This window comes from Bufo gargarizans, chromosome 5, assembly GCF_014858855.1.
Source record: "Bufo gargarizans isolate SCDJY-AF-19 chromosome 5, ASM1485885v1, whole genome shotgun sequence".
In the NCBI taxonomy this organism is placed as follows: Eukaryota; Metazoa; Chordata; class Amphibia; order Anura; family Bufonidae; genus Bufo; species Bufo gargarizans.
In genome coordinates this window covers 134592448-134617586 of record NC_058084.1, presented here as the reverse complement: position 1 = coordinate 134617586, position 25139 = coordinate 134592448, and the positions used below count along the sequence as shown (strand labels likewise).

General features: G+C 46.1%; 1 protein-coding gene across 1 annotated transcript in view; it reads left to right on the top strand.

The window, feature by feature from the left end:
- RMC1 (regulator of MON1-CCZ1) overlaps nt 1-25139 on the top strand; it is a 45999-nt gene that overhangs the window by 13268 nt on the left and 7592 nt on the right. The window contains exons 9-19 of the mRNA XM_044294484.1: nt 2966-3071; nt 3155-3266; nt 3440-3484; nt 4550-4603; nt 10846-10974; nt 11047-11153; nt 11273-11392; nt 12278-12355; nt 13523-13627; nt 17232-17300; nt 22126-22351. Of these exons, the coding sequence (XP_044150419.1) occupies nt 2966-3071; nt 3155-3266; nt 3440-3484; nt 4550-4603; nt 10846-10974; nt 11047-11153; nt 11273-11392; nt 12278-12355; nt 13523-13627; nt 17232-17300; nt 22126-22351 (1151 nt within the window). The remainder of the gene's footprint in view (nt 1-2965; nt 3072-3154; nt 3267-3439; nt 3485-4549; nt 4604-10845; nt 10975-11046; nt 11154-11272; nt 11393-12277; nt 12356-13522; nt 13628-17231; nt 17301-22125; nt 22352-25139) is intronic.

Below are 25139 nucleotides of genomic sequence, written 5' to 3'. Positions count from 1 at the left end.
TCCTTTAACCGCTTGCCGCCACGCTAACGCCGAAAGGCGTCATTGCGGCGGCTCTCCCAGGTCACACTAACGCCGATTGGCGTCATCTCGCGCGAGCCGAGATTTCCTGCGCGCGCGTTCACAGGAGCGGGGGGTAAACGAGTGGATCTCCAGCCTGCCAGCGGCAATCGCTCGCTGGCAGGCTGGAGATCTGATTTTTTTAACCCCTAACAGGTATATTAGACGCTGTTTTGATAACAGCGTCTAATATACCTGCAACCTAGTCCTCTGGTGGTCCCTTTTGTGGATCGACCACCAGAGGACACAGGTAGCTCAGTAAAGTACCACAAAACACCACTACACTACACTACACTACACCCCCCCCCCCCCTGTCACTTATTAACCCCTTAAGAACCCTTGATCACTCCATATAGACTCCCTGATCACCCCCCTGTAAGGCTCCATTCAGACGCCCGTATGTGTTTTACGCATCCACGCATCCATGGATCGGATCCGCAAAACGCATACGGACGTCTGAATGGAGCCTTAGAGGGGGTGATCAGGGAGTCTATATGGGATGATCACCCCCTGTAAGGCTCCATTCAGACGTCTGTATGTGTTTTATGGATCCACGCATCCATGGATCGGATCTGCAAAACGCATATGGACGTCTGAATGGAGCCTTACAGGGGGGTGATCACCCCATATACACTCCATGATCACCCCCCTGTCATCGATCACCCCCTGTAAGGCTCCATTCAGACGTCCGTATGTGTTTTGCGTATCCGATCCATGTATCCGTGGATCCGTAAAAAACATATGGACGTCTGAATGGAGCCTTTCAGAGGGGTGATCAGTGACAGGGGAGTGAGTGATCAGGGAGTGTATATGGGGTGATCACCCCCCTGTCATTGATCACCCCCCCTGTAAGGCTCCATTCAGAAATTTTTTTGGCCCAAGTTATAACTACCCCACAAGGGACCCCATTTTGGAAAGAAGACACCCCAAGGTATTCCGTGAGGGGCATGGCGAGTTCCTAGAATTTTTTATTTTTTGTCCCAAGTTAGCGGAAACTGATGGGTTTTTTTTTTTCGTTTTTTTTTCTTACAAAGTCTCATATTCCACTAACTTGTGACAAAAAATAAAAAATTCCATAAACTCACCATACCCCTCACGAAATACCTTAGGGTGTCTTCTTTCCAAAATGGGGTCACTTGTGGGGTAGTTATACTGCCCTGGCATTCTAGGGGCCCTAATGTGTGCGAAGTAGTTTGAAATCGAAATCTGTAAAAAATGGCCGGTGAAATCCTAAAGGTGCTCTTTGGAATGTGGGCCCATTTGCGCATCTAGGCTGCAAAAAAGTGTCACACATCTGGTATCGCCATACTCAGGAGAAGTTGGGCAATGTGTTTTGGGGTGTCATTTTACATATACCCATGCTGGGTGAGAGAAATATCTCGTCAAAAGACAACTTTAGCCATTTTTTTTTTTAATACAAAGTTGGCATTTGACCAAGATATTTCTCTCACCCAGCATGGGTATATGTAAAATGACACCCCAAAACACATTGCCCAACTTCTCCTGTGTACGGCGATACCAGATGTGTGACACTTTTTTTTGCAGCCTAGGTGGGCAAAGGGGCACACATTCCAAAGAGCACCTTTCGGATTTCACTGGTCATTTTTTTTTTACAGATTTTGATTTCAAACTTCTTCTCACACATATGGGCCCCTAAATTGCCAGGGCAGTATAACTACCCCACAAGTGACCCCATTTTGGAAAGAAGACACCCCAAGGTATTTTGTGATGGGCATAGTGAGGTCATGGAAGTTTTTGTTTTTTGTCACAAGTTAGTGGAATATGAGACTTTGTAAGAAAAAAAAATATCAACATTTTCCGCTAGCTTGTGACAAAAAGTAAAAAGTTCTATGAACTCACTATGCCCATCAGCGAATACCTTAGGGTGTCTACTTTCCGAAATGGGGTCATTTGTGGGGTTTTTCTACTGTCTGGGCATTGTAGAACCTCAGGAAACATGACAGGTGCTCAGAAAGTCAGAACTGCTTCAAAAAGCGGAAATTCACATTTTTGTACCATAGTTTGTAAACGCTATAACTTTTACCCAAACCATTTTTTTTTTTTTATCAAAGACATGTTGAACAATAAATTTAGCGAAAAATTTATATATGGATGTCGTTTTTTTTTTTGCTAAATTTTACAACTGAAAGTGAAAAATGTCATTTTTTTAAAAAAAATTTTTAAATTTCGATTAATAACAAAAAAAAGTAAAAATGTCAGCAGCAATGAAATACCACCAAATGAAAGCTCTATTCGTGAGAAGAAAAGGAGGTAAAATTCATTTGGATGGTAAGTTGCATGACCGAGCGATAAACTGTGGAGTGCCGATTTGTAAAAAAGGGCCTGGTCACTAGGGGGGTATAAACCTGTGGTCCTTAAGTGGTTAATAATACTGTGCAGGCCTTTTATGCCCCCACCAACTGGTAGGGCTGCCTATGCTAATTACATGCTTCATCATCTCTCCTGGATCCATTGCTGCAATCATTGGAAAAACACTTTTTAATCATTATGCAATTTCTAGGTCTCAAGGGAACACCCGAGCCCCTCGGTGCACTCTTAAACCTCAGCTCTCCTTAGGCTGAATGCACACGGCATAAGAGTGTATTACTGTAGTGCAGCGGCGGCATGAAGCGCACGGCGTCATAGCAACCAATGACACCGTGCGCTCCTGCTGTCAGCAGGATGCCAGGCCGGGATACCACGGACCGCTCACGTCAGTGTTCCACGGCTGTGTGCATTCGGCCTTACCTAGCCACTCCACTTGATTGACAGGGCCAGGTGAGACGAAGATTCAGACGCCGTACTCTGTCAGGTGGAAGGGGAACAGCACATTCCCGATGGACACTGGCGTATGAAATGCTGCTCTTAATAAATTCCTTCCCTCACCTTGTGTCATTTTCCATCTTAGAGAAGGTCCATGTAAAAAGATGCACATCTTGAAACTTAACAGAACAGGAAAGTTTGCCCTGAATGTCGTTGATAACCTGGTCGTTGTCCATCACCAAGATACAGAGGTAAGTAATGGCATATATTAATAAACCCAGTAATGAGGTTGATAGAGGTTTAATAGCATGTGTCCGCGGTCTTCGTATTTCAGACCTCTGTTATCTTTGACATCCGCTTACGTGGGGAGTTTGATGGCACAGTGACCTTGCATCAGCCAGTGCTTCCTGCTCTCTCCATACATCCTTACCAAATACCTATAGCAGGTAGGACCGTCCGCACGCAGGCTACCAGAGCTCCGCAAAACAATCGTTTCAGTAGTGGCTAAAATTGACATTTGCCATGCGGTGCCACTTCCACATTGTGGCAGCATTGTAACCAGCGATTGCCCCACCTTTCAGGAATGTCATTTAAACATTCATACATTGTTTTTCTGCAGGTCCATCAGCTGTGGCCGGACAGATCCCTATACAGTGCAAGCTTTGTATCCTTTAAAGCTATCGGGCATTACTTTAAGCCGCTGTGCAATATCTGTCTCTCCCATACACAAGCATGTTAGCCCGGCCAAGCATGCATGTCTTGTGAATGAGGGAGAGGTGAAAGCCGCTGCCTGATGCCTCTGACATGCAGCTGAACACTCTGAGAACAAAAGGATAAGGCATGCTGAAATCCAACATGCTTGACCCTTCTGTCCCCCAACACCTGCTGTCCGGGGAGAGTCAGTAGGCCCTTATACGCATTAGTTTGTTGGCCAGCCCTGCTGAATTTTGGCAGACTATTATGTATGGCTTTACATCTGCACATTTAGAGGACAGGATGTTGTTTTCTGTATTAATGGGGTTGACTTCTCTCAGACAATGGGACCCACACCTATATCTGGAACGGAGCCCCGCAAGGTGGTGGCTAGAGGTCTCCGGTCCAACCACCAGCAAGCGCGCTCCCCATAGAAGTGAATGGGAGCGCACCGCGCATGAAAGTCCACCGCTCCCGTTCTCTTATATGGGCCAGATGGAAATAGCCCAGACAGTGCTTGACAATTTTGGGTGGCCCCATAGAAAAATGAATGAAGGGCGGCTGCGCATGCGTCGTGCCCTCTCCACCACTTTCAGGGCTCCTTTCTCGATATAGGTGCGGGACCCAGCGGTGGGACCCACACCTATAAGACAATATGGGCATATCCTAGCGATATGCCCTCATAGTTTGTGAGGACGCAACCCCTTTAACACACACATTCTATTATACATACTTACATCTTATGTTTTTTGTTGATTTGACAAGAAAAAGTAAAAAAACAAATCTACTGCTGGGGATGTGGGGTTAGCTGTTGAGGTGCAGAGGTAGCAGTTGTTCCTTGGCCCTGGTGCCTGTGAAGGCCCAATGGTCACTGCTACGTAAGAAGACACCAGGGTTATAAATGGTACATGGTAATTGGGGCCTTGTGGTATATTCAGCATTAGGGCCCTGGAGCTGTAAGGTAAATCTCTGCTTTACTGCATTGTGTAGAATTATCTGGATATGTTGTTGAACATGTTCTTAACCATTGGAACAGATTCCTCTTCCTGGATTGTTTTTCAGCCAGACATCATCATAAGTGCTAGTGAAGGTAGGACTCCATTTTCCATGTTCTTTGAATATCTTGAAAATTTTCTACATTGTTAACCCCTTAGGGACCAAGTGATTTACCGTTTTTTACTCCCTGCCTTCCCAGCGCCATACATTTTTTCAATTTTTTTTTTTTTTTTTACTGTTAAAAAAAAAAAGACTTCATACGGGTATGTTTTTTCAGGACAAGTTGTACTTTCTATCGGCACCATTTTATATTGCATATGATGTTGTGGGAGGCTGGAAAAAAAATCCAAATAAAAAAAAAAAGAAAACTATACATTGCCAAATTCTGACCCCTATAACTTTTTATAGTCCTCTCTATGGAGCTGCATGAGCGCTTATCTTTAGCAGGACGATCTGTAGTGAGTGTGTATGACTTTTTGATCACTTTTTAATCAATTTTTCTCGCCCAATTTCCTTGGGGGACACAGAAGACCTTGGGTATAGCTCATCTCCCTAGGAGGCGTGACACTAAGTGAAAACTGTTAAGCCCCTCCTCCACAGCTATACCCTCAGCCTGGAGAGAGAGACTGCCAGTTTTTGCTTAGTGTCCAAGGAGGCAAGACACTCCCTGCTACTGCAGGGCTGTTTTCTCCTTGTTTAAATTTTGATTTTTACTTTTTTTCTTTTCTTTTTGTTCCAGATCATCAGGGACAACAGAGACGCACTAGACCTCTCTGTTTCTCCCGGGGTTGAGCTGCGCCAGTGCCGGTCACCCGCTCTGCTGCCTCCCCCACAGAAGGCAAGGTGGATCAGGGCAGCCCAGCTCCCCTACATCCCGCCAGCGCAAGGGTCGCCCACACGCCAAGTCCCTCTTCCAGCGTCCTGCCACTACGGTGCCAGTAGCTGAAGGGGCGACCCTGCTGGAATGGACCGAGGGTGAAGACGGCTGTGGTAAGAGAGTGGCTTCTCCAGCCCTACGTCCCCCACCCCCCACCCAATGGTCTCCTGCGTGCCTGGCCCCCATACTGGGCCTCTGGACCCTTCTGTCACTACTGAACCTAGGCTGGCCCCTGGGGTGCTGCGGGGCGACATTCTACTCCCTGCTCCCTCTCCTCCCTTCCTGGCCTTCATGGGACATTGCAGCCCCCACGCTAGCTGCAGAATGCTGCAAATAGGCAGCCACATCGCCTCCCTTCACCTATCAGCGTCCCTCCTGGGAACGCTGTACTCTCATCTGCACAGGCACCCAGTCTCGGGGTCCCACCATCCCCTTACCGATGCGGGGCCGCACCTGCAGCGCTCCTTCCCGGCCTGCTGGGCCGCACCTGCAGCGCTCCTTCCCGGCCTGCTGGGCCGCACCTCCAGCAGGGCCGCACCTGCAGCGCTCCTTCCGGCCTCCTGGGCCGCACCTCCGGCGCTCCTTCGGCCCCCGACTGTTCTGGCCTGCGGGGTAGACTCCCGCGGCCGGCGTTTGGCTTGAGCACGATGCTCCACCGTTGCCGGCCGGCCGTCGACGAATTCGGTCGGCCGGGCGCCGCAAATTTTGGCCCAGGCTTCGGGCCTACTGGGCCGCATTCCGTCGCTCCACCCGGGCTCCCTGACTCGCCGGTCCGCGGGGTGGCTTCCGCGGCCGGTATGCACAGGCAGTCCACTCCGGTTTCCTGTGCGGCCCCATTTCACTAGGTGGACGTCCTGCTGGATGCTGTGTGGCCATGTGCATGGCCCTCTTTTGGGCGGGATATGGTATGACCTACTTCTCTGAAGTAGGTACTGGTCTTGGGCATCACCCCCTTGTGGGGCGGGCTTTGCACGCTTGCTGTCTGCAATTTTTTGCCAAGTACATTTCCCTCTCTTCTGGGCGGACTGCTTGCGTTCCATCGCATGCCATACTAGTCTTGTGTATATCCCCCCCTTCCGGTTGCACTTTGCACTTCCGTGGATTCTGTGGGACTCTGTGGCTGGCCCTCTTCGCTGAGTGACTATTTTGCAGTGGGCGGACGCTCTTGTGCACTCTGTGCGTTGTTGGGCCGTGTATGCCTTCTCCCTCCGTAGGTGGGTTGGCTTTCTCACTGCTTACGGGGCTGCTTGTACGTATGCCTCCATTTTTCCTGCGACATACCGTTTTTCTCTTGGGATACGATGATTGCCGCCAGCCTGGCACTCTTCTCTGATGAGATCTTTCTGTTCACCTGACCTGGTCGGGCTCTATTTGCTCTCTACTGCAGCGAGCTGGGTGGTATCCATTCTCTGTTCGGAGGGTATATTGTGTTTCCGTTGTGACGGTCCACCATGTTCATTGGCCCTTCCGCCTGGGGAGTGTTCGTGGTTCCTAGATGCGTACCCATTAGTTCCCCTGTGGCATTGCTTCCCAGCGCAAGCGGTCACATGGTCGAGAGTGCTTTCTCCAGCGTCCCTCGAAGTCTACGTTGGCTCTGGCGGGATTGCGGTTCCCTCGCCTATTGCCTTTCCTCCTCCTTGGATGCGTTTTGGTATGAGTTCTTCCTGTTGCACCCTCCGTGCTTCAGTTTGTTTTGCTACCGGGTTCTAGCCGCTCTTTTCGAGCGGGTCGCCCAACTTCTCTTGGGTGCTCGATTACCCAGGTCCCAGGGACCTCCACTTTCGGTTCATTAGGGTATTCGCCTTCAGCGAATTGGTGAGCCGGACATCTCGGAGTAGCAGAGTTCTGCTTTTGAGCGGTCCTATGGCTTCCCTGTTGCCCACTCCTCCTTTCGGTTGGAGGGTGTCATCCGTCTTCTCTGCTGTTTTTTTTTTCTCGACTACTCTGTTTTGGCTTCCGCTGAGACGGTTTTACTCCGATGTGGCTTCTGCCCCGGCCAGGCTTTAGGGGCTGTTCCTTCGCGGCCCTCCCCTCTGGGGAGAACATGGTTGTTCATATGGATGGTTCCGGTGTTCCTTATGGCCTCATGCTGTCTCCATTGTTCACACTGGCGGTACTGGCTGTGTGCCTGTTTACCGGGTTGCTGCATTCTGTCCTCCCGCTGGGTGCAGGTTATTTTTTCCATTCTGGGCAATGGTCCTGCTTGGACTTACCTTCTCGGTAACCTGGCGGGACTACTTCTGTCAAGATTGCCCTTCAAGTCCCCACTCCGGGACTGTAGAACACCTTCCTGTGGTGTATAATGACAGGGACTTTAGCCTGCCTTGTCCTGGCGTCTGTTGGATGCTGGCCGGGTCGCTTTCGGTTCCTTCCGTTTGTCCTTCTGCTCCCCCACTCCTGTGGATACGGGACGGCGTTGCTCGGGGGGCCGACGGGACCAGTTTTACCAACCTTTTTGCCCGTGCCACTGATCTGCGCCTGCTCGCATTGGGTTTCCTCCCGCCTGCCCAGACGAGTCCAGCGAGCACGCTAGTGTTCGCTCCCGGCCGTGCTTCGTCCAGGTTCTGTTGTCTGATTTCGGATCTTACCTGGGGTTCTTTAGGAAGCTGGGCATTCCCCCACTCGGCCTTTCTCTTCCCATGATTCTGTCTTCTCCAGTCTGGCCTGGTCCTGCGACTGGGACTCTGTTACTTGCAGTGTCTGCGGTTTTTTTGCTTGGACTTCTCCGACTCTTGTCGACGCTCGGTCTCTTGTGTTCCGGGAGGTCCGCGCTAAGGTTGACGGCTCCTGGGTGCTTTCCTCCGCTTTAACCAACTGGCTGTTGCTGAGATTGCTGCATCAAAGTCAGGGGTTTGTTTTTGGTGTCACCGTTCATTTCACCGGAGCGGTTAGTGCCTCCTCGGCCGGAGGCATCGGGCTTCGGCCATGCCATTGTGCAGGGTGGCCACGGTCTTCCTTGCACTCCTTACCAGGTTCTCCAGAGTGCGTACTCTGGCTTCGGCGGCTGCTGCCTTGGGCCGCCTGGTTTTGCAGGCGGCATTTCCTTGCTGCCTTCGGGTGCTTCGCCTTGGTGCTGTGGTCCCTCCCCTCTTGGACTGCTTTTGAACGTCCCAAGGTCTTCTGTGTCCCCCAAGGAAATTGGGCGAGAAAACGAGATTTTTGTATAACTTACCAGTAAAATCTCTTTCTCGCTCTTTCCTTGGGGGACACAGCACCCACCCATTCATTGGTTTTTTTCTGCACGGTTTCCGAGTTTTGTTTACCCGTTGGGTAGTTGGCTTGTTGTTTCTACTTGTTGGACTTTGCCTTTTCTCACTACTTGGACACGCAACTGTCAGTCTCTCTCTCCAGGCTGAGGGTATAGCTGTGGAGGAGGGGCTTAACAGTTTTCACTTAGTGTCACGCCTCCTAGGGAGATGAGCTATACCCAAGGTCTTCTGTGTCCCCCAAGGAAAGAGCGAGAAAGAGATTTTACTGGTAAGTTATACAAAAATCTCGTTTTTTCTTGGGAAGTGAAGCAGCGAAAATGGGATAAATATGTCTATATTTTAAGTTTGGGTGTTTTGGGACATGGCGGAGCTAATGATCTTTATTTTTTGTTTGTTTTTAATATGGGGAAAGGGGGTGATATATATTTCGTTTTATCCTCCACGACGGCATTACGATGAGAGATAACCCTCCTCCAACCAGGTAGGGACAGGCTCCGGTTCCTCCTTGGTGTCTTTCTGTCCCTTCAAGGCGGGGAGAAGTTATTCTCACAGCAACAAAAATCTTTTCCCTTAAATGTATTTATTTCATGCACTTATATAGCGCTACTATATACCGCAGCGCTTTACAGACATTAGCATCCAACTGTCCCCAGTGGGGCTCACAATCTAAGGTCCCTATCAGTATGTCTTTGGAGTGTGGGAGGAAACCGGAGTACCAGGAGGAAACCCACACAAACACGGGGAGAACATACAAACTCCATGCAGATGTTGTCCTTGGTCGGATTCGAAGCTAGGACCCCAGCGCTGCAAGGCACCAGTGCTCACCACTGAGCCACCGTGCTGCCCACGTAATCCCAACAATGGAAATGTGGGGGTGGATGCACTATCCCAGAAATTGGATTTTCTTTTTGCTCATGCATTTCCTCCCTTGCTACTCATGTCCAGGGTATTGAAGAAGATTCGGCAAGAAAGGGCACATGTGATTCTAATAGCCCCTCTGTGGCCAAAATAATTGTGGTTTCCCCTCCTGAAGCTTCTCTAAGTACAGAGCCCTTGGGTCCTTCCCTGGGTAAAGGATCTGTTGTCTGAGGACCCAGTGTTCCATCCACAGATAAAAAAGTTTTTACATTTAGCAGCCTGGAATCTGAGAGGTTGACATTTAAAATCTAAAAGCCTTTTTTTTTTTTTTTTTTTTTTTAGATTCAGTGATTAACACTATGTCTGCAAACGGGAAGGAAATTAATTTCTAAAATGTATTCAAAAATCTGGAGGAGATGTTGCTTGTGGTGTAATCAATCTGAGGTTTCTGCAGAAAATGTTTTCCATCCAGACGGTGTTGAGTTTTCTCCATCCAGGAATTAACAAAGGGCTATGTCCCAATTTTTTGAGTGTTCAGTCTTTTGAAATAAAAATTGGGTTATCAGATTTCTTAAAGGGGCAGATGGGTAAAGACCTACCTTTAAGACTACTTGTGTCCGCATGGGACCTGAACTTGGTGTTGTCAGGCCTTTTTCTGGTTGCTGTAACCTCTGCCTGCAAGATAAGCGAGATTCAGGCCCTAAGAATGTTTTGACCCTTTTTTTTTTTTTTTTTTTTTTTTTTTTTTATTTAATTTTTTTTTTTTTTTTTTAGAGATATATTTATTTTTTTGCCAAAAGTGATGTTGGATTTTCAGAGACAGGAGATTGTTGTTCCTTCCTTTTGTGAAAATCCAAAATCTGAAGGCGAAGAGAAATTCCACAAGTTATATGTAGGAAGCTCCATCCTTCAGGATCTAGAAGCCATTAGCTCTTTTAGAAAAAACAGACAATTTTTTTTATTTTTTTTGTGCAGTTTCAAGGTACAAAAAGCTCACTGGCCACATGAATAGAAATTGCAATTACTGAGGCCTATAGAGTATTGGGGACAGAACCTCCCAATTAAGAGTTGGATTGCTATGGGAACACCTGAGATCCTAGCCATGACCAGTGTAGCCATACCCTTAAACAAGAATGTTTCCATTCAATGACATGAAGATAAGATCTTGACAATGGGGAGAAATGCAGACACAACGTATCTTGGCTATTTCATGATACTTGGCCAGTGATGACATATTGCCATGTCCTCAAACCAGAGGCAGTTCCCGCATGGGATTTTTTGCCAGCCTGGAGCACAGTGTACTGAAGATTGATTGTCCTATGGAGTATATGTGTATTTCCTGTGACTGGGCATCCCTTATTTGTAATTCGCCCCCTTGTTGTATATACACAGGATACCTCTGGTACTTGCGCATCAAACTTCAGCCGATTGTTCACTTGCTCACAGACAAAGGTCGATTGATGGATTTCCTGCTTCAGCGCAAAGACTGTAAATCTGTGATTCTATCAGTTTGCTCACAGAGTAAGTGCTAGCCTCCATACAATGTCCTCCCCGGCAGAGGTGGGCTTTCTGCTAATGGGCTGTGTTCTTCAGTTTTATCAGAGAAGGATAGAGCGCCCCTGCCTGTCATTGCCACCGTCTTCGATAAGCTCAACAGCGAATACAAGAAATATCTGGAGGCTGAGCACAGCTACACATTGGTGAGTTGGATTAAGGAAAACGTTCTTTCTTTCCTTCTGATCTGCTGGATACCATTGGACTATTGCATTGTTTATTGGATATCTATCAAGGTTTAGTTAAACTGATTTCTATGCTGCAGGCTGTGGAGAGCAGTCAGGGGAGAAGTAACGCACTTGTGAAGAGACCCGTGCGAGGACAAGCTGTCATAGATCAGTCCGATATGTACACCCACGTATTGTCGGTCTTTACAAACTTGAAAGTGAGTAAACTTACGTGAAAGTAATACCGAGATACGTCGCAGCCTAGCCTCTGTCTTTGAGTATCTCGCGCAGTGAAAATGTATGGGCCAGCTTATTCTATTTATTTATTGATCTGTATCTATCCCATATCCACCCATCTCTCTATCTTTGTATAAATGCACAACTGTATCCCACAATATATTTTATTTTTATTTTTTACTTTTTTTGTAGGATCCCCTGTATTAAAGCTGACCACTCTTCGGTTACAGTGAAGTATACAGACACGTGGTCTACTTCCTAAACATCAGCCACTTTATTGGCATGTGTTGGGCCCATCTTAACCTATTTGCCACATTCACACGGTCAAAATTTGGTCAGTATTTTCTAGTATTTGAAAGCCAAAACCAGGAGTGGTTCCAAACCCAGAAGATGGAAATCCTTCCATTAGACTTTTCTGCAGGACCCACTCCTAGTTTTGGCTTACAAATATGAACGAAAACTAAGGGCAAAATATTGACCGTGTGAAAGTGGCATTTGGACAGGTTTGGAAGCCTACATCTGGGGATTTTCTGCTGCCCCCCTTGATCCTACACAAATGTGAGGTATGAATGGTAAATGAACCAAAAATAAGTCGGTTATAGAATCCATATGAATAGCTGCAAAACAGCATACAGATAATAAAATCCATCCATATTACATGCGAGTTTCACTTATTTATGATAAAATGACTTCGCCACCTACTGAATAAATGTCCAGGAGAAAGTGTTCACTGCTCTAGACTCGCACGACTAGAGAGCGCTTTTCATTAGGCTGTGTGTATGGTGGTTTTCTTCAATTTCATCACTAATAAGACAAATATGTGTGAGGAGTAGATTGCAATATTAACATTTTTCTCTTCTGATTAGGAGGCGCCACATAAGTTCATCATAGCTGTTCTCATGGAGTACATCCGTTCTCTGAACCAATTCCAGATTCCTGTACAGGTGCGTATAAGCTTCTGATTTAAAGGGAACCCGTTACCTGTACTTTGCTGCCTGTGTGTCACAGGAAAGAAACCTGACATGGTCAGGAGGTGGGGGAAGGAAGGATTGGCAAGTCTCATCAGACTAATCGCGCTCTTCGGGGTTTGGCATGTCATTACTATAAAACGACTGACTGACAGCTCAAATGTGACCACCTGCTGAAATCAACAGGTCTGGTACTAGACTATATAGCGGGTGACGGGTTCCCTTTAAGTGAATTCCTAGAAGTAATACAAAGCACTACAAGTTCAATTCTGCAAGCTTCAGAGCTCAACTGACCCCAGGTCCACACAAAGGTTGCTTTTGTGCTTTTCTTTCTGAGACGTGTATTTTTACACCCGGCTCTGTGCAGTAACTGCATGTAGTGAAAATTAAAGGGAACGCAGAACTGTAAACGCAGTTTTGGACTATAATTAATTTTAGAAATTAGTTAATAATTTTATAAAATATGCGTATATTCCCTCTGGGACCCACAACAATCTCAAGGGCAAAGGGACAGAGATCCCTCTGGCAGTTCCACAGCATTGCTCTTGGCAAGCCACTATGCAGGGAACTGTAGTGGTTATGTTCATGTGGCTAGGGTCTACGGTGGGCCATCTGATTGCATCATTTTAAGGGTGTTTCAAAAAGATGGACCAGGTTTCAAAGTAGTATATTTCACAATGGCAACATGAATTAACCCCAAAGTTACAAACTGTGCAATGAGTTATTAGGTTTTATCCTGTGAAGTGCACAATCATATTGAGCTCTTCCTTTTACTAGAACGACCTGTTTCCTCATTGTCTGTACCAGCGACTGATGCACTGTAGCATTGGCGGATCAATGCCAAAACGCCATTGAAACACACACTGCACCACAATTGTGGATTCAGTCTTGCTGAACTGAAGAACACAGAATGCCTTGTGTTGCGGGGTCACCATCTTGTGACTGACAGTTCCTGGTTGCAGAGATATAGAGATTTCATCTTGTTGAAACACCCGTTTATATAGGTGTGTATGTGCATGCATATTAGTGGTACCTGCAGTTTCATCACTCGGGCATGAGGTATATAGATGACATTACCTACTGGTAGAATGATGACTCTTTTATATCTCAAAATGGTGCTCAGCCCCTATTTTTCTGTTCTAGCACTATTTATATGAGCTGGTAATCAAAACCCTGGTGCAGCACAACCTCTTCTACATGCTCCATCAGTTCCTGCAGTACCATGTGCTCAGCGACTCCAAGCCTCTGGTATGTACTTCTACAAGGTTCAAGGAAAGTCCAGATTTGCTTTGAGTCCCTCTTGAGAACTGCACAATACATTACTAGAAATGCTACAATTTATGGGGATATTGTGTGAAGTGTTCTTGCCTCCACCAGTAGTCTACAACTGGAGTGAGCGGAGTAACTGGGTTGAGTGGTTGGAGTGGCTGGAGTAACTGTGGGAAGGCTGGACTGGGCAAAGTAACTGTGTGGAGTGTTTGGAGTGAGTACCGATAGTAAACATTACACTAACCAATTGATCAAATTTAAAAAGTGCACATGGCAAGCTTGATAGTGAGAAATGCATTTCAACTTTTATTTATTTATATAGCACATTTAATTGCAATGTTGTTGCCCAAAGTGCTTCACAGTTACATTAACACATACATTTATAAAAACATTAGCAGCATTATCAAGCCTAGCAGATGAAGGTATGACCCCATGCATTTGGGGGTCTCAAATCTTGACGTAGAATGGAGGTGAAGGTGTGCTATCCGTTCGATGATGATCAGTGTTCACAACCACTGTGTCCTGGCAGCGCTCCTGCCCGGTTATGCAGCCTCTAAGCATGTGACACCACATCACTATGTACCTCCTGGGCACATTCACTGTCACAAACCTCCATTTCCCCTATGCTGCTGTGGGGCTCCGGATCCCAAAAGCGTGGATATGAAAGGTCCAGTTTAGTCCAGCGTATCTTTTGCAGCTTTAGATCTCTTTCCTTTAGATGGCATGATGATATTCACAGAGCTCTAATTTCTTTTCGTAAATGTAGCTCGTTGAAACACCTCAAATACTTTCTACTGTATAAAACTTATTTCCAAACTTGTAAAGGGGTTGGCCCGAGTATCAAAAATCCAAAGTGCCCCAGACAATAGCCCAAACTATGAAGTATTTATATCATGCTAAATGTGCTGGCTATATGTCATTTTTCTAATCTGTTCACCATGACATGTGCCTCTGAGGAGCTTCCTCAGAGGCTGTGTGGGCGGAGCAGCTGGAAAGTGAAAGTAAATATCCCAACATGCATTGCAGCAAGCATCTTCAGAGGAGTGGTCACATGACATCCCCGCCCACCTCTGTTCCTATAGAGACAAGAGCCCGTCAGACTTCTGTACAGACACAGAAATAGAAAGCACACCCCAGTCCCAGCAGTAAAGAGAGGTCACTTCACTGGCGGTTGCCATCTTCAAACGGTAGTAGTTAAAAATTTCTAAATCCTACAGTGAAGAGTTTTATATTGTGAGAATCACAAGACCCCGACCTACATTGTGATGCATAGTATGTCTCTGAACTATTAAAAATGAAGGCACAGTCGCAGTTTTTCGAAATTGCCCTTCACATTTGAGGTGGCTAGAGTGGGGATTCAATGAATATCAATGTGCGGCGTGAGTTGCAAACAAATGGTCATATTGTGACAACTATCAGCACTATGGCTTAGCTGTGGAGATAGGCCTCATGCACATGGCCGTGTTCCGCTGCCGAGAGCGGACCGTGGAAACCAAGCCGGGATTCCTGCTGACAGCATGAGCGCACGGCGTCATTGGTTGCTATGACGCCGTGCGCTTCATGCAGCCGCTGCTGTATAGTAACATAGTGTATTACTGTACAGCAGCAGCTGCATGAAGCGCACGGCGTCATAGCAACCAATGACGCCGTGCGCTCATGCTGTCAGCAGGAATCCCGGCTTGGTTTCCACGGTCTGCTCTCGGCCGCGGAACACGGCCGTGTGCACGAGGCGATAGCTGAACGTTTTGCTATAAGATTTGTGTAGGTGGGCTTGGAAATGAGGGAGAGGTGGCAGTTTAGAAATCATATCCTGACTTTTCTGCTCACGCTCTAGCTTTTGTCAGCTCCCTACTCTTACTCCTGCTGCAATGCATGCTGGGATATTTACTTTCACTTTCCAGCTGCTCCGCCCACACAGCCTCTGAGGAAGCTCCTCAGAGGCACATGTCATGGTGAACAGATTAGAAAAATGACATATAGCCAGCACATTTAGCATGATATAAATACTTCATAGTTTGGGCTATTGTCTGGGGCACTTTGGATTTTTGATACTCGGGCCAACCCCTTTACAAGTTTGGAAATAAGTTTTATACAGTAGAAAGTATTTGAGGTGTTTCAACGAGCTACATTTACGAAAAGAAATTAGAGCTCTGTGAATATCATCATGCCATCTAAAGGAAAGAGATCTAAAACTGCAAAGATACGCTGGACTAAACTGGACCTTTCATACCCGCGCTTTCGGGATCCGGAGCCCCACAGCAGCATAGTGGAAATGGAGGTTTGTGACAGTGAATGTGCCCAGGAGGTACATAGTGATGTGGTGTCACATGCTTAGAGGCTGCATAACCGGGCAGGAGCGCTGCCAGGACACAGTGGTTGTGAACACTGATCATCATCGAACGGATAGCACACCTTCACCTCCATTCTACGTCAAGATGCTGAGACCCCCAAATGCATGGGGTCATACCTTCATCTGCTAGGCTTGATAATGCTGCTAATGTTTTTATAAATGTATGTTTTAATGTAACTGTGAAGCACTTTGGGCAACAACATTGCAATTAAATGTGCTATATAAATAAATAGAGTGAGAAATGCATTTCTCACTCTATCAAGCTTGCCATGTGCACTTTTTAAATTCAATCAATTGGTGAGCACTTCTCCTTTGCCGAGATAATCCATCCCACCTCACAGGTGCGGCATATCAAGGTGCTGATTAGACAGCATGAATATTGCACAGGTGTGCTTAGAAATGAACATTCATTGCACAGGCAACAGCTCTGGTAGACATTTCTGCAGTCAGCATCCCAATTGCACAATCCCTCAAATGTTGCGACATCTGTGGCATTGTGCTGTGTGATCAAACTGCACATTTCAGAGTGGTCTTTTATTGTGGGCAGTCTAAGGCACACCTGTGCAATATTCATGCTGTCTAATCAGCACCTTGATATGCCACACCTGTGAAGTGGGATGCATCATCTCGGCAAAGGAGAAGTGCTCACTAACACAGATTTAGACAGATATGTGAACAATATTTGAGAGTAATGGGTCTTTTGTGTATGTAGAAAATGTTTCAGATCTTTAAATTCAGCTCATGCAAAATGGGAGCAAAACCGAAAGTGTTGCGTTTATATCTTTGTTCAGTGTACTTATCATAGCTTTGTCTACTTTGGACTTTTTCTATTGACCTACCATCAGGATAGGTCATCAATAGTAAAAAGCAGACAAACCCTTTAAATATGGAACACTTGTTTTTTTTTTTCTGCTGCGTTTCCCCACCGCTTATTATTGGTGCTATTTAAATTTGCGGGGCTGTTACAGCCAGTGCTTTTAATATATATTTCTATTCAATAAATATATTATTTCTTGCACTTGAGCAGTAGTGTTTATGATAGTTTTTTTTTTTGGATGACGTACAACATAACAGTCAAAGCATTTGAAGCGGTTATTCCGGCTACTAGCAGATTGTGAAGCACGTGGCATTATATCTTGAAGTTCAGTGTTCCAGACTATTTTTTAGCTGAAATACAGAGAAATAAAACTTGGTGACTCCAGTGTGTTAATGTGAATTGCTCTTTGCTTACAGGCGTGTCTCCTGTTGTCTTTAGAAAGTGTCTATCCTCCAGCACATCAGCTTTCCCTTGATATGTTAAAGGTAAAATAAAGGCCGCCAGACTTTACTTTATATCCCCAGATCATTATATTAGAAGATTTAGTCACCAAGTACTTGAGCTGCATACATTATTATAAACAGTTTAGTAAAACTTTACGAAGTACAGGATCCATTAGGTGACAGTAGCAGTCGTTGAGATATTTTTGTTTATTGGATCAGAAGGTCTAAATTTGGATCTGTATATTCTATGGAAGGTTAAAGGGAACCTGTCATCAACTTTGTTCTGCCGTTAGTATGGGCAGCATAAAGTAGAGACAGGTGAGTTGATTTCAGCGGTCTGTCATTTATAAGTTAAAAGTAAGTGGTTGCCGAGAACCAACCTCACAATCATTGCAGACTGGGCCTGGAAAAGAGTCCCGGCCACCTGAGAAGAGTCCTGGTTATTCATGAATGCCTGCTCTCCTGCCCACCTGCTGATGACTGACAGGCTTCTACCTAGTTTTCTCCCTTTCTCTCTAGGAGAGAACTGTCAGTCATCAGCAGATGGACGGGGAGAGCAGGAGATTATGAATAACCTGGACTCTTCTCAGGTGGATGTGACTCTTCTCAAGGCCTGGGCTGCAGTGATTATGATGCTGGTTCTCGGCAACCACTTACTTTTAGCGAGTGACACACCGCTGACATCAGCATTTCTGTCACTATGTTATGCTGCTCTCAGTGAGGTCAGCATGAAGTTGATGACAGGTTCCCTTTAAGGCCTCATGTACACGGCTGTGTCAGTATTACGGTCCGCAAACCTTTTGTGTGCAATCTCCATTTTTCTTACTCCCATCTTTAGAAATGAGTATTCTTGCCCAAAACATAGACAAGCATAGGAAATGTTTTTTTATTTTTGCGGAACAGGCATACAGATGTGGACAGATTTAATCCGTGTGCTGTCCATTTTTTGGACTATAGAAATAAATGGGTCCCTGTGCAATCCGCAAAAATGGACACAGATGCTAAATACCATTGTTTGCATGAGACCTAACGGATACTACATTTCATGCAAAACAAGCCCTGGGTAGTCTGATCCTGAAGTCGTATGCAGGGCCGCCATCAGGGGGGTACAGCCGATACCCCAGTAAGGGGGGGGGGCCCGGACAGTTCCAATAAAAATAAAAAAAAATTCTTCCCTCCCTCCCATTTGTAAGTGACTTGAGTTGAACTTTATTGCATTGCTAGAGGGGGGCAATTGATTATTCCTTGCTAGTGATGTCCGGTTCATGAACGAATCGTTCATTTGAATCGATTCAGTTCACTGAACAGGAGGAGTCTATTCACCATGGTCATCTGACTGAGCTGATCCCAGTGAAACAGCTCAGTCTGACCCAGCACACAATAGCAGAGCCGCTGGCAGCAGGGAGGGGAGGGGCTCGGTAGGAGCGTAATCTGATCCTAGAGTGGAAGCTGCTTCTGCCAGCCCCTCCCCTCCCCGCCCACCAACCAATCAGAGCTGAGGCAAGGCAAGCACTAGAAGCTCAGTCTGAGTCACTGACACAAGTACAGGGAGTCTAAGAAAGAATCGAATGAGTCTCAGGTGAAAAGAATCTAAAGATCCGACTTAGAGACTCATTCGATTCTTGGAGTTAAAAGAGCCGTCAGTCACTAGAACAGTTCTGCACTCTGCGCAGAGGAGTGTAGCTGCGCAGCGGCAGGTGACGTCAGACACTGTCCGCTGCCTGCTGCCGCCTCATGCCGTGACGCCGCCTTCAGATTAGCGCGCCGCAGCTTGTCTGCCACTGCCAGACACAGTCAATTCTGGTTTGCAGGCTTGCAGCCAGGCGCGGCGGCGGGAACTTCTGTTCTGGCCTCTGGGAGTGGGACTGGAATCGAATCTGGAAAGAATTGTGGTGGAAGCCTGCCCAGCTGCCCTAGTGCCCTCGCCCCACTTAGCCAGCCCAGGAAGGAGTCAGTGCCGGCTCCGTGCTCCACTCCATCACATGTTGGAGCGGACGGACTCCAACGATTCATTAAGGTCCATTAGGTTACCTTTTTGATAAATAATGTTATCATTTTACTGGTAATGGTGGCATACAGTATTTTTTCAAATCAGAACACACAGCTAAATAGCTGGGGCTGGGTGGGCTGGCAAGGGAGGGGTTAATAACAATAAGTGATGGAGGATCCTGGCCCTGTGGGATAATCCAGAAAACAGCTTTGCATTTTACCCCTGAGCAAAGACCACACAACATAGAGCAGCCTAGCCAAGTAGACAACTTAGGGATCAATATGAAAATAAATAATTTGGAGCCTTTGAAATAGCTCCGCTCAGTAAGGCTACTGTCACACCTGCATTTAGGTGCGGAGACGGATCCGCACCTATAATGCAAACGTTGGTATCCGTATCCGTCTGCATAACTCGGTAAAAAAAAAAGTAAGTCTAAATGTAGGTCAAACTGATCCGTCTAACTTTACATTGAAATTCAATGGGGGACGGATCAGTTTGCAATTGCACCATATTTGTGTCAATGTAAACGGATCCTTCCCCGTTGACTTACATTGTAAGTCAGGACGGATCCGTTTGGCTCCGCACCGCCAGGCGGACACCAAAACGCTGCAAGCAGCGTTTTGGTGTCCGCCTCCAGAGCGGAATGGAGGCAGAACGGAGCCAAACGGATGCATTCTGAGCGGATCCTTATCCATTCTGAATGCATTGGGTCAAAACTGATCTGTTTGGGGCCACTTGTGAGATCTCACAGGCGGACCCAGAAACGGCAGTGTGACAGTAGCCTGTGCCGCATACTGAGCGGAGCTATTTCAAAGGCTCCAAATTATTTATTTTCATATTGATCCTTATGTTGTCTACTTGGCTCGGCAGCTCTATGTTGTGTGGTCTTTGCTCAGGGGTAAAATGCAAAGCTGTTTTCTGGATTATCCCACAGGGCCAGGATCCTCCATCACTTATTGTTATTAACCCCTCCCTTGCCAGCCCACCCAGCCCTATTTAGCTTTGTGTTCTGCTTTGAAAAAAATGTTTAGGCCATGAAGGGGTTAATTAAGTGTTGGAGTGGAGGGGAGGGGGTGGGGGGGTGTCATTGTGCATATTGTGTTTGGGATCCATTTAACAAGTTTGACCAGTTGGGTTTGAGAGTGGTTGAGTGTCACCCACAGATCCCCCATAAGTGTGTCACCCACAGATCCCCCATAAGTGTGTCATCCACAGATCCCCCATAAGTGTTTAGTCATATCCACAGATCCCCCATAAGTGTGTCATCCACAGATCCCCCATAAGTGTTAGTCATCCACAGATCCCCCATAACAGTGTTAGTCATCCACAGATCCCCCATAACAGTGTTAGTCATCCACAGATCCCCCATAACAGTGTTAGTCATCCACAGATCCCCCATAACAGTGTTAGTCATCCACAGATCCCCCATAACAGTGTTAGTCATCCACAGATCCCCCATAACAGTGTTAGTCATCCACAGATCCCCCATAACAGTGTTAGTCATCCACAGATCCCCCATAACAGTGTTAGTCATCCACAGATCCCCCATAACAGTGTTAGTCATCCACAGATCCCCCATAACAGTGTTAGTCATCCACAGATCCCCCATAACAGTGTTAGTCATCCACAGATCCCCCATAACAGTGTTAGTCATCCACAGATCCCCCATAACAGTGTTAGTCATCCACAGATCCCCCATAACAGTGTTAGTCATCCACAGATCCCCCATAACAGTGTTAGTCATCCACAGATCCCCCATAACAGTGTTAGTCATCCACAGATCCCCCATAACAGTGTTAGTCATCCACAGATCCCCCATAACAGTGTTCAGTCATCCACAGATCCCCCATAACAGTGTTAGTCATCCACAGATCCCCCATAACAGTGTCAGTCATCCACAGATCCCCCATAACAGTGTCAGTCATCCACAGATCCCCCATAACAGTGTTAGTCATCCACAGATCCCCCATAACAGTGTTAGTCATCCACAGATCCCCCATAACAGTGTTAGTCATCCACAGATCCCCCATAACAGTGTTAGTCATCCACAGATCCCCCATAACAGTGTTAGTCATCCACAGATCCCCCATAACAGTGTTAGTCATCCACAGATCCCCCATAACAGTGTTAGTCATCCACAGATCCCCCATAACAGTGTTAGTCATCCACAGATCCCCCATAACAGTGTTAGTCATCCACAGATCCCCCATAACAGTGTTAGTCATCCACAGATCCCCCATAACAGTGTTCGTCATCCACAGATCCCCCATAAAAGTGTCACCCACAGATTTCCCCCATAACAGTACGTCATCCACAGATCCCCCCATAACATTGTAACAGTAAACCTTGTGCTTTTAAGGTGTTTTTTCTTAAATGTGCCAGGGGAAGATTGCTAGGGCAGATTAGAACAGGTAGTGTAGTTAGTGTTAGTGGAGGGTCCTGCTTAAAAGAGTCTACCTTGTTGTGGTAGCAGGCTTCATATTATTTGGTTAAAAATTAATTCCTTACTGAAATCACTGATTATCACTTTTTACTGTCTTTGTAGTTGTAAAAAAATAATGAAATTGGGGGTGGAGGGGACGTGGAGTCAGGACGTATTCTAAAGGGGCGGGGTAGGAGGGGGGGCCCAGGCCTTGAGCTGTGTAAGGGGCCCCAAAATTTCTGATGGCAGCCCTGGTCGTATGTCCTCTTCTTATTGCAAACCTACCTAACGCATGTTAGTAGGAAAGCAGGGTACAGCTGGAAAAACTTTCGGATTAGATTAAACAAGGTTTGTGGCCTGGACATGGAGGCACATAGGTTTGCATGTGAGTTGGAGACCATTTTTGATCAATATTTATGAACGATTATTTACGAAGTTGCTTTGTTTTTTTTCAGAGACTTTCAACAGCCAATGATGAAATTGTTGAGGTCTTGTTATCAAAGCAACAAGTTCTGGCAGCTCTGAGATTTGTACGCAGCATTGGAGGACATGACAGTGCCTCCGCCCGTAAATTCTTAGATGCAGCTAAGCAGACCAGCGACAATATGCTTTTTTATACAGTCTTCCGCTTCTTTGAACAAAGAAACCAACGTCTACGTGGGAACCCTAATTTTACACCAGGTTAGAAGTCCTAATAATACATGATTGCATTACTCTTAGATACTATACGTGACTACATGTGGCGAATAATATCAAACTGTACCTGTTTATGTATTCCTCTTTAAGCCCTTAAAGATGGCTCCCACTCTGAAGCAGAGTGAGCTCCATAGCCGCCTGCTGTTTCATACAGCAGACACCAGCATTTAATGCCAGCGATTGGTAGTGTTGCCGACCGCAGATATTTAATTTCTCAGATACAGTGGTCAAATAAAATAAAGTTATGGCTCCTGGAAGGCAGGAGGTAGGGCTAAATCACGAAGGGGATAAATATCAATAGGTAAAAGAATTCTGTGAACTAATTTCATTAGATATTGTCACAGTTTTCAGATCTCCACATCCCTTATCTGTATCCACCCATTACATTGCATAGATTTGCAGTAAGGCTAACAGCCTGTCTTTTATATACGATTGTTCCATTACTAACTGTTGTAGAGAAGAAACTCTTCAGCCTGACAAAAATGGGAAGCAGGGTCGCTGTACAATAGATAGTGATGATGCAATCCTGCTCCCAGTTCCTGATGCGTATTTAGGTCCCTTAACGGAACAAAAAATTACAGTAGAAATTTTTTTTTTTAAATATTTAAAAAACTAAATTAAAATTGCCTTTCCTAATTTTACTTACAGAAATAAAAAAAATACATTGATTAAAATATAAAAATATTTATCGTGTACAGTGAACGAAGTAACAGGAAAGAAAAAATAAAAATGGCCAAAATTGAATAGAAAATGATTAAAAAGTTGTATGTACTCTAAAATGGTACCAATAACCATTACAGCTTGCCCTCACACATCTCTGTAGACTGAAATATAAAAAGTGATGGGTGCAGAATATGGTGATGCAACAAAGTTTTTAAAGGGAACCTGTCACTTCCAAAAAGCATCCCAAGCCTCCAGCAGTACCTGACAGTAGCCAGCAGCGTGTTTCCGACTATAATTTTCTTCCTAAAGGCCGATGGGGCTAAAGTTCAGGCGTGCCCGGCGTGCTTCTCTAGTCATGCTTGAAGTCAAGGGGGCAGTGGCCTCCTTACTTCAAGTCAAGATAACCACACCCCCTTCCCTGCCCCTTTGCTGTGGCTGACAGCTCTTATGCAGAATTACCTGTGTGTACCATGCTTCTGACTGTAGATCGCTACACTAATGTTATCAGCGGAAATATCTATTGTATCTACAAATAACGGCCTTTCTACAGAATGGAAAGTGAGAAATAGATCTGCTGATTACAGGCAGCCTATATGTAAGTGGCTGAGAGCTGTGCTATGTAACAGGATGTGGGGGCGGGGCAGCAGAGCTTGTGCTGGTGCATGTGAAATCCACAGGAACGCCCACAGATTCTCAGAGCAGATGAGAACAGCGAGTGACTCTCTCATAGAAGAGCATTTCTGAGGGCATGTAAGGCAAAGCTGATACCAGGAAACTAACAAGTGCAATTTTATTATGTGCTGCATTACAGTAAGATATGGGGTTATTGATTTTTAGTGCACAAAGGTGTCCATAGGCTTTAAACAGCTGTGGCTCTTGGAATACAAAATTGAAAAAGATAAAATTGGCACATTACTTAAAGGAGTTGTCCCACAAAAAAATAGATTTTTTTCTTACCTTAAAATCCCTCCCTCATCTATTTCATTGGGAGACACAGCAAAGACCGTAGGTATAGCTGCTGCCACTTGGAGGCGGATGCTAAGCAAAAGTTAACTCCTCCCACCAGCTATACACCCTTTCAGCAGACACTGATCTAATTAGTTTGTACGGCAGCAGTAGGAAAAAAAAAGCTGAATAAAACAAAATAGCCCATAACCGGTCCGATCCAAAGGGTAACATGCACAATGCAGAGACCAGATAGTATGTAAGAGGGGTGGGTGCTGTGTCCCCCCAATGAACGAGGCAAGAAACAAAATTTTAAAAAAAAACTTTCAGTAAAATCTCTTTCTCGCTCTTCATTGGGGGACACAGGAACCGTGGGTATAGCCATGTCCTCTAGGAAGGCGTTGACACTAGGTAGAAGCTGTTAGCCCCTCCCATGGCAGCCTGGAGAGAGATCTTCAGTTTGTGCACAAGCAGTAGGAGAAGCAAGCAAACCAACGAAAAAAAAACGTGGAACACCAACCATGCCAAAGGACCCAACGGGGTTCTAACCAGTAACCGCCGCAACTGTGGCCGAACAACAATACTGGGTGGGTGCTGTGTCCCCCAATGAAGAGCGAGAAAGAGATTTTCCTGGTAAGTTTTACAAAAATCTTGTTTTCTCGCCCATATTCATTGGCGGACACAGGAACCGTTGGACGTCCAAAAGCAGTCCACAGGGAGAGGAAAAAACCACAGACCCATGGAAGCAAGCATCCTTGCAGGCATCTAAGAAACTGCCACCTGCAAGACCATGCGGCCCAAGGAAGCGTCTGCCGATGCATAAGTATGCACCTGGTAAAATGTTGTGAATGTGTGTAATGAGGACCAAGTAGCCGCCTTACACAACTGCGCGGCCGAAGCACGATTCCTCAGAGCCCAAGATGCGCCCAACCGCTCTGGTGGAGTGAGCCATGACACCAAAGGGCGGAACCCTGCCCCGGGCACTGTATGCCTCCACAATTGCAGACCGAAGCCAACGTGCGGTTGACACCTTGGAGGCCAACAATCCCTTGTGAGGACTCTCCGGAATTACAAAAAGGGAAGTCCGTATGCCGTAAGGGACCGGAGGCTGCCAAATAAATCTTCAGAGCCCTGACAACATCCAAATGGTGTAACTCTGTTTCCT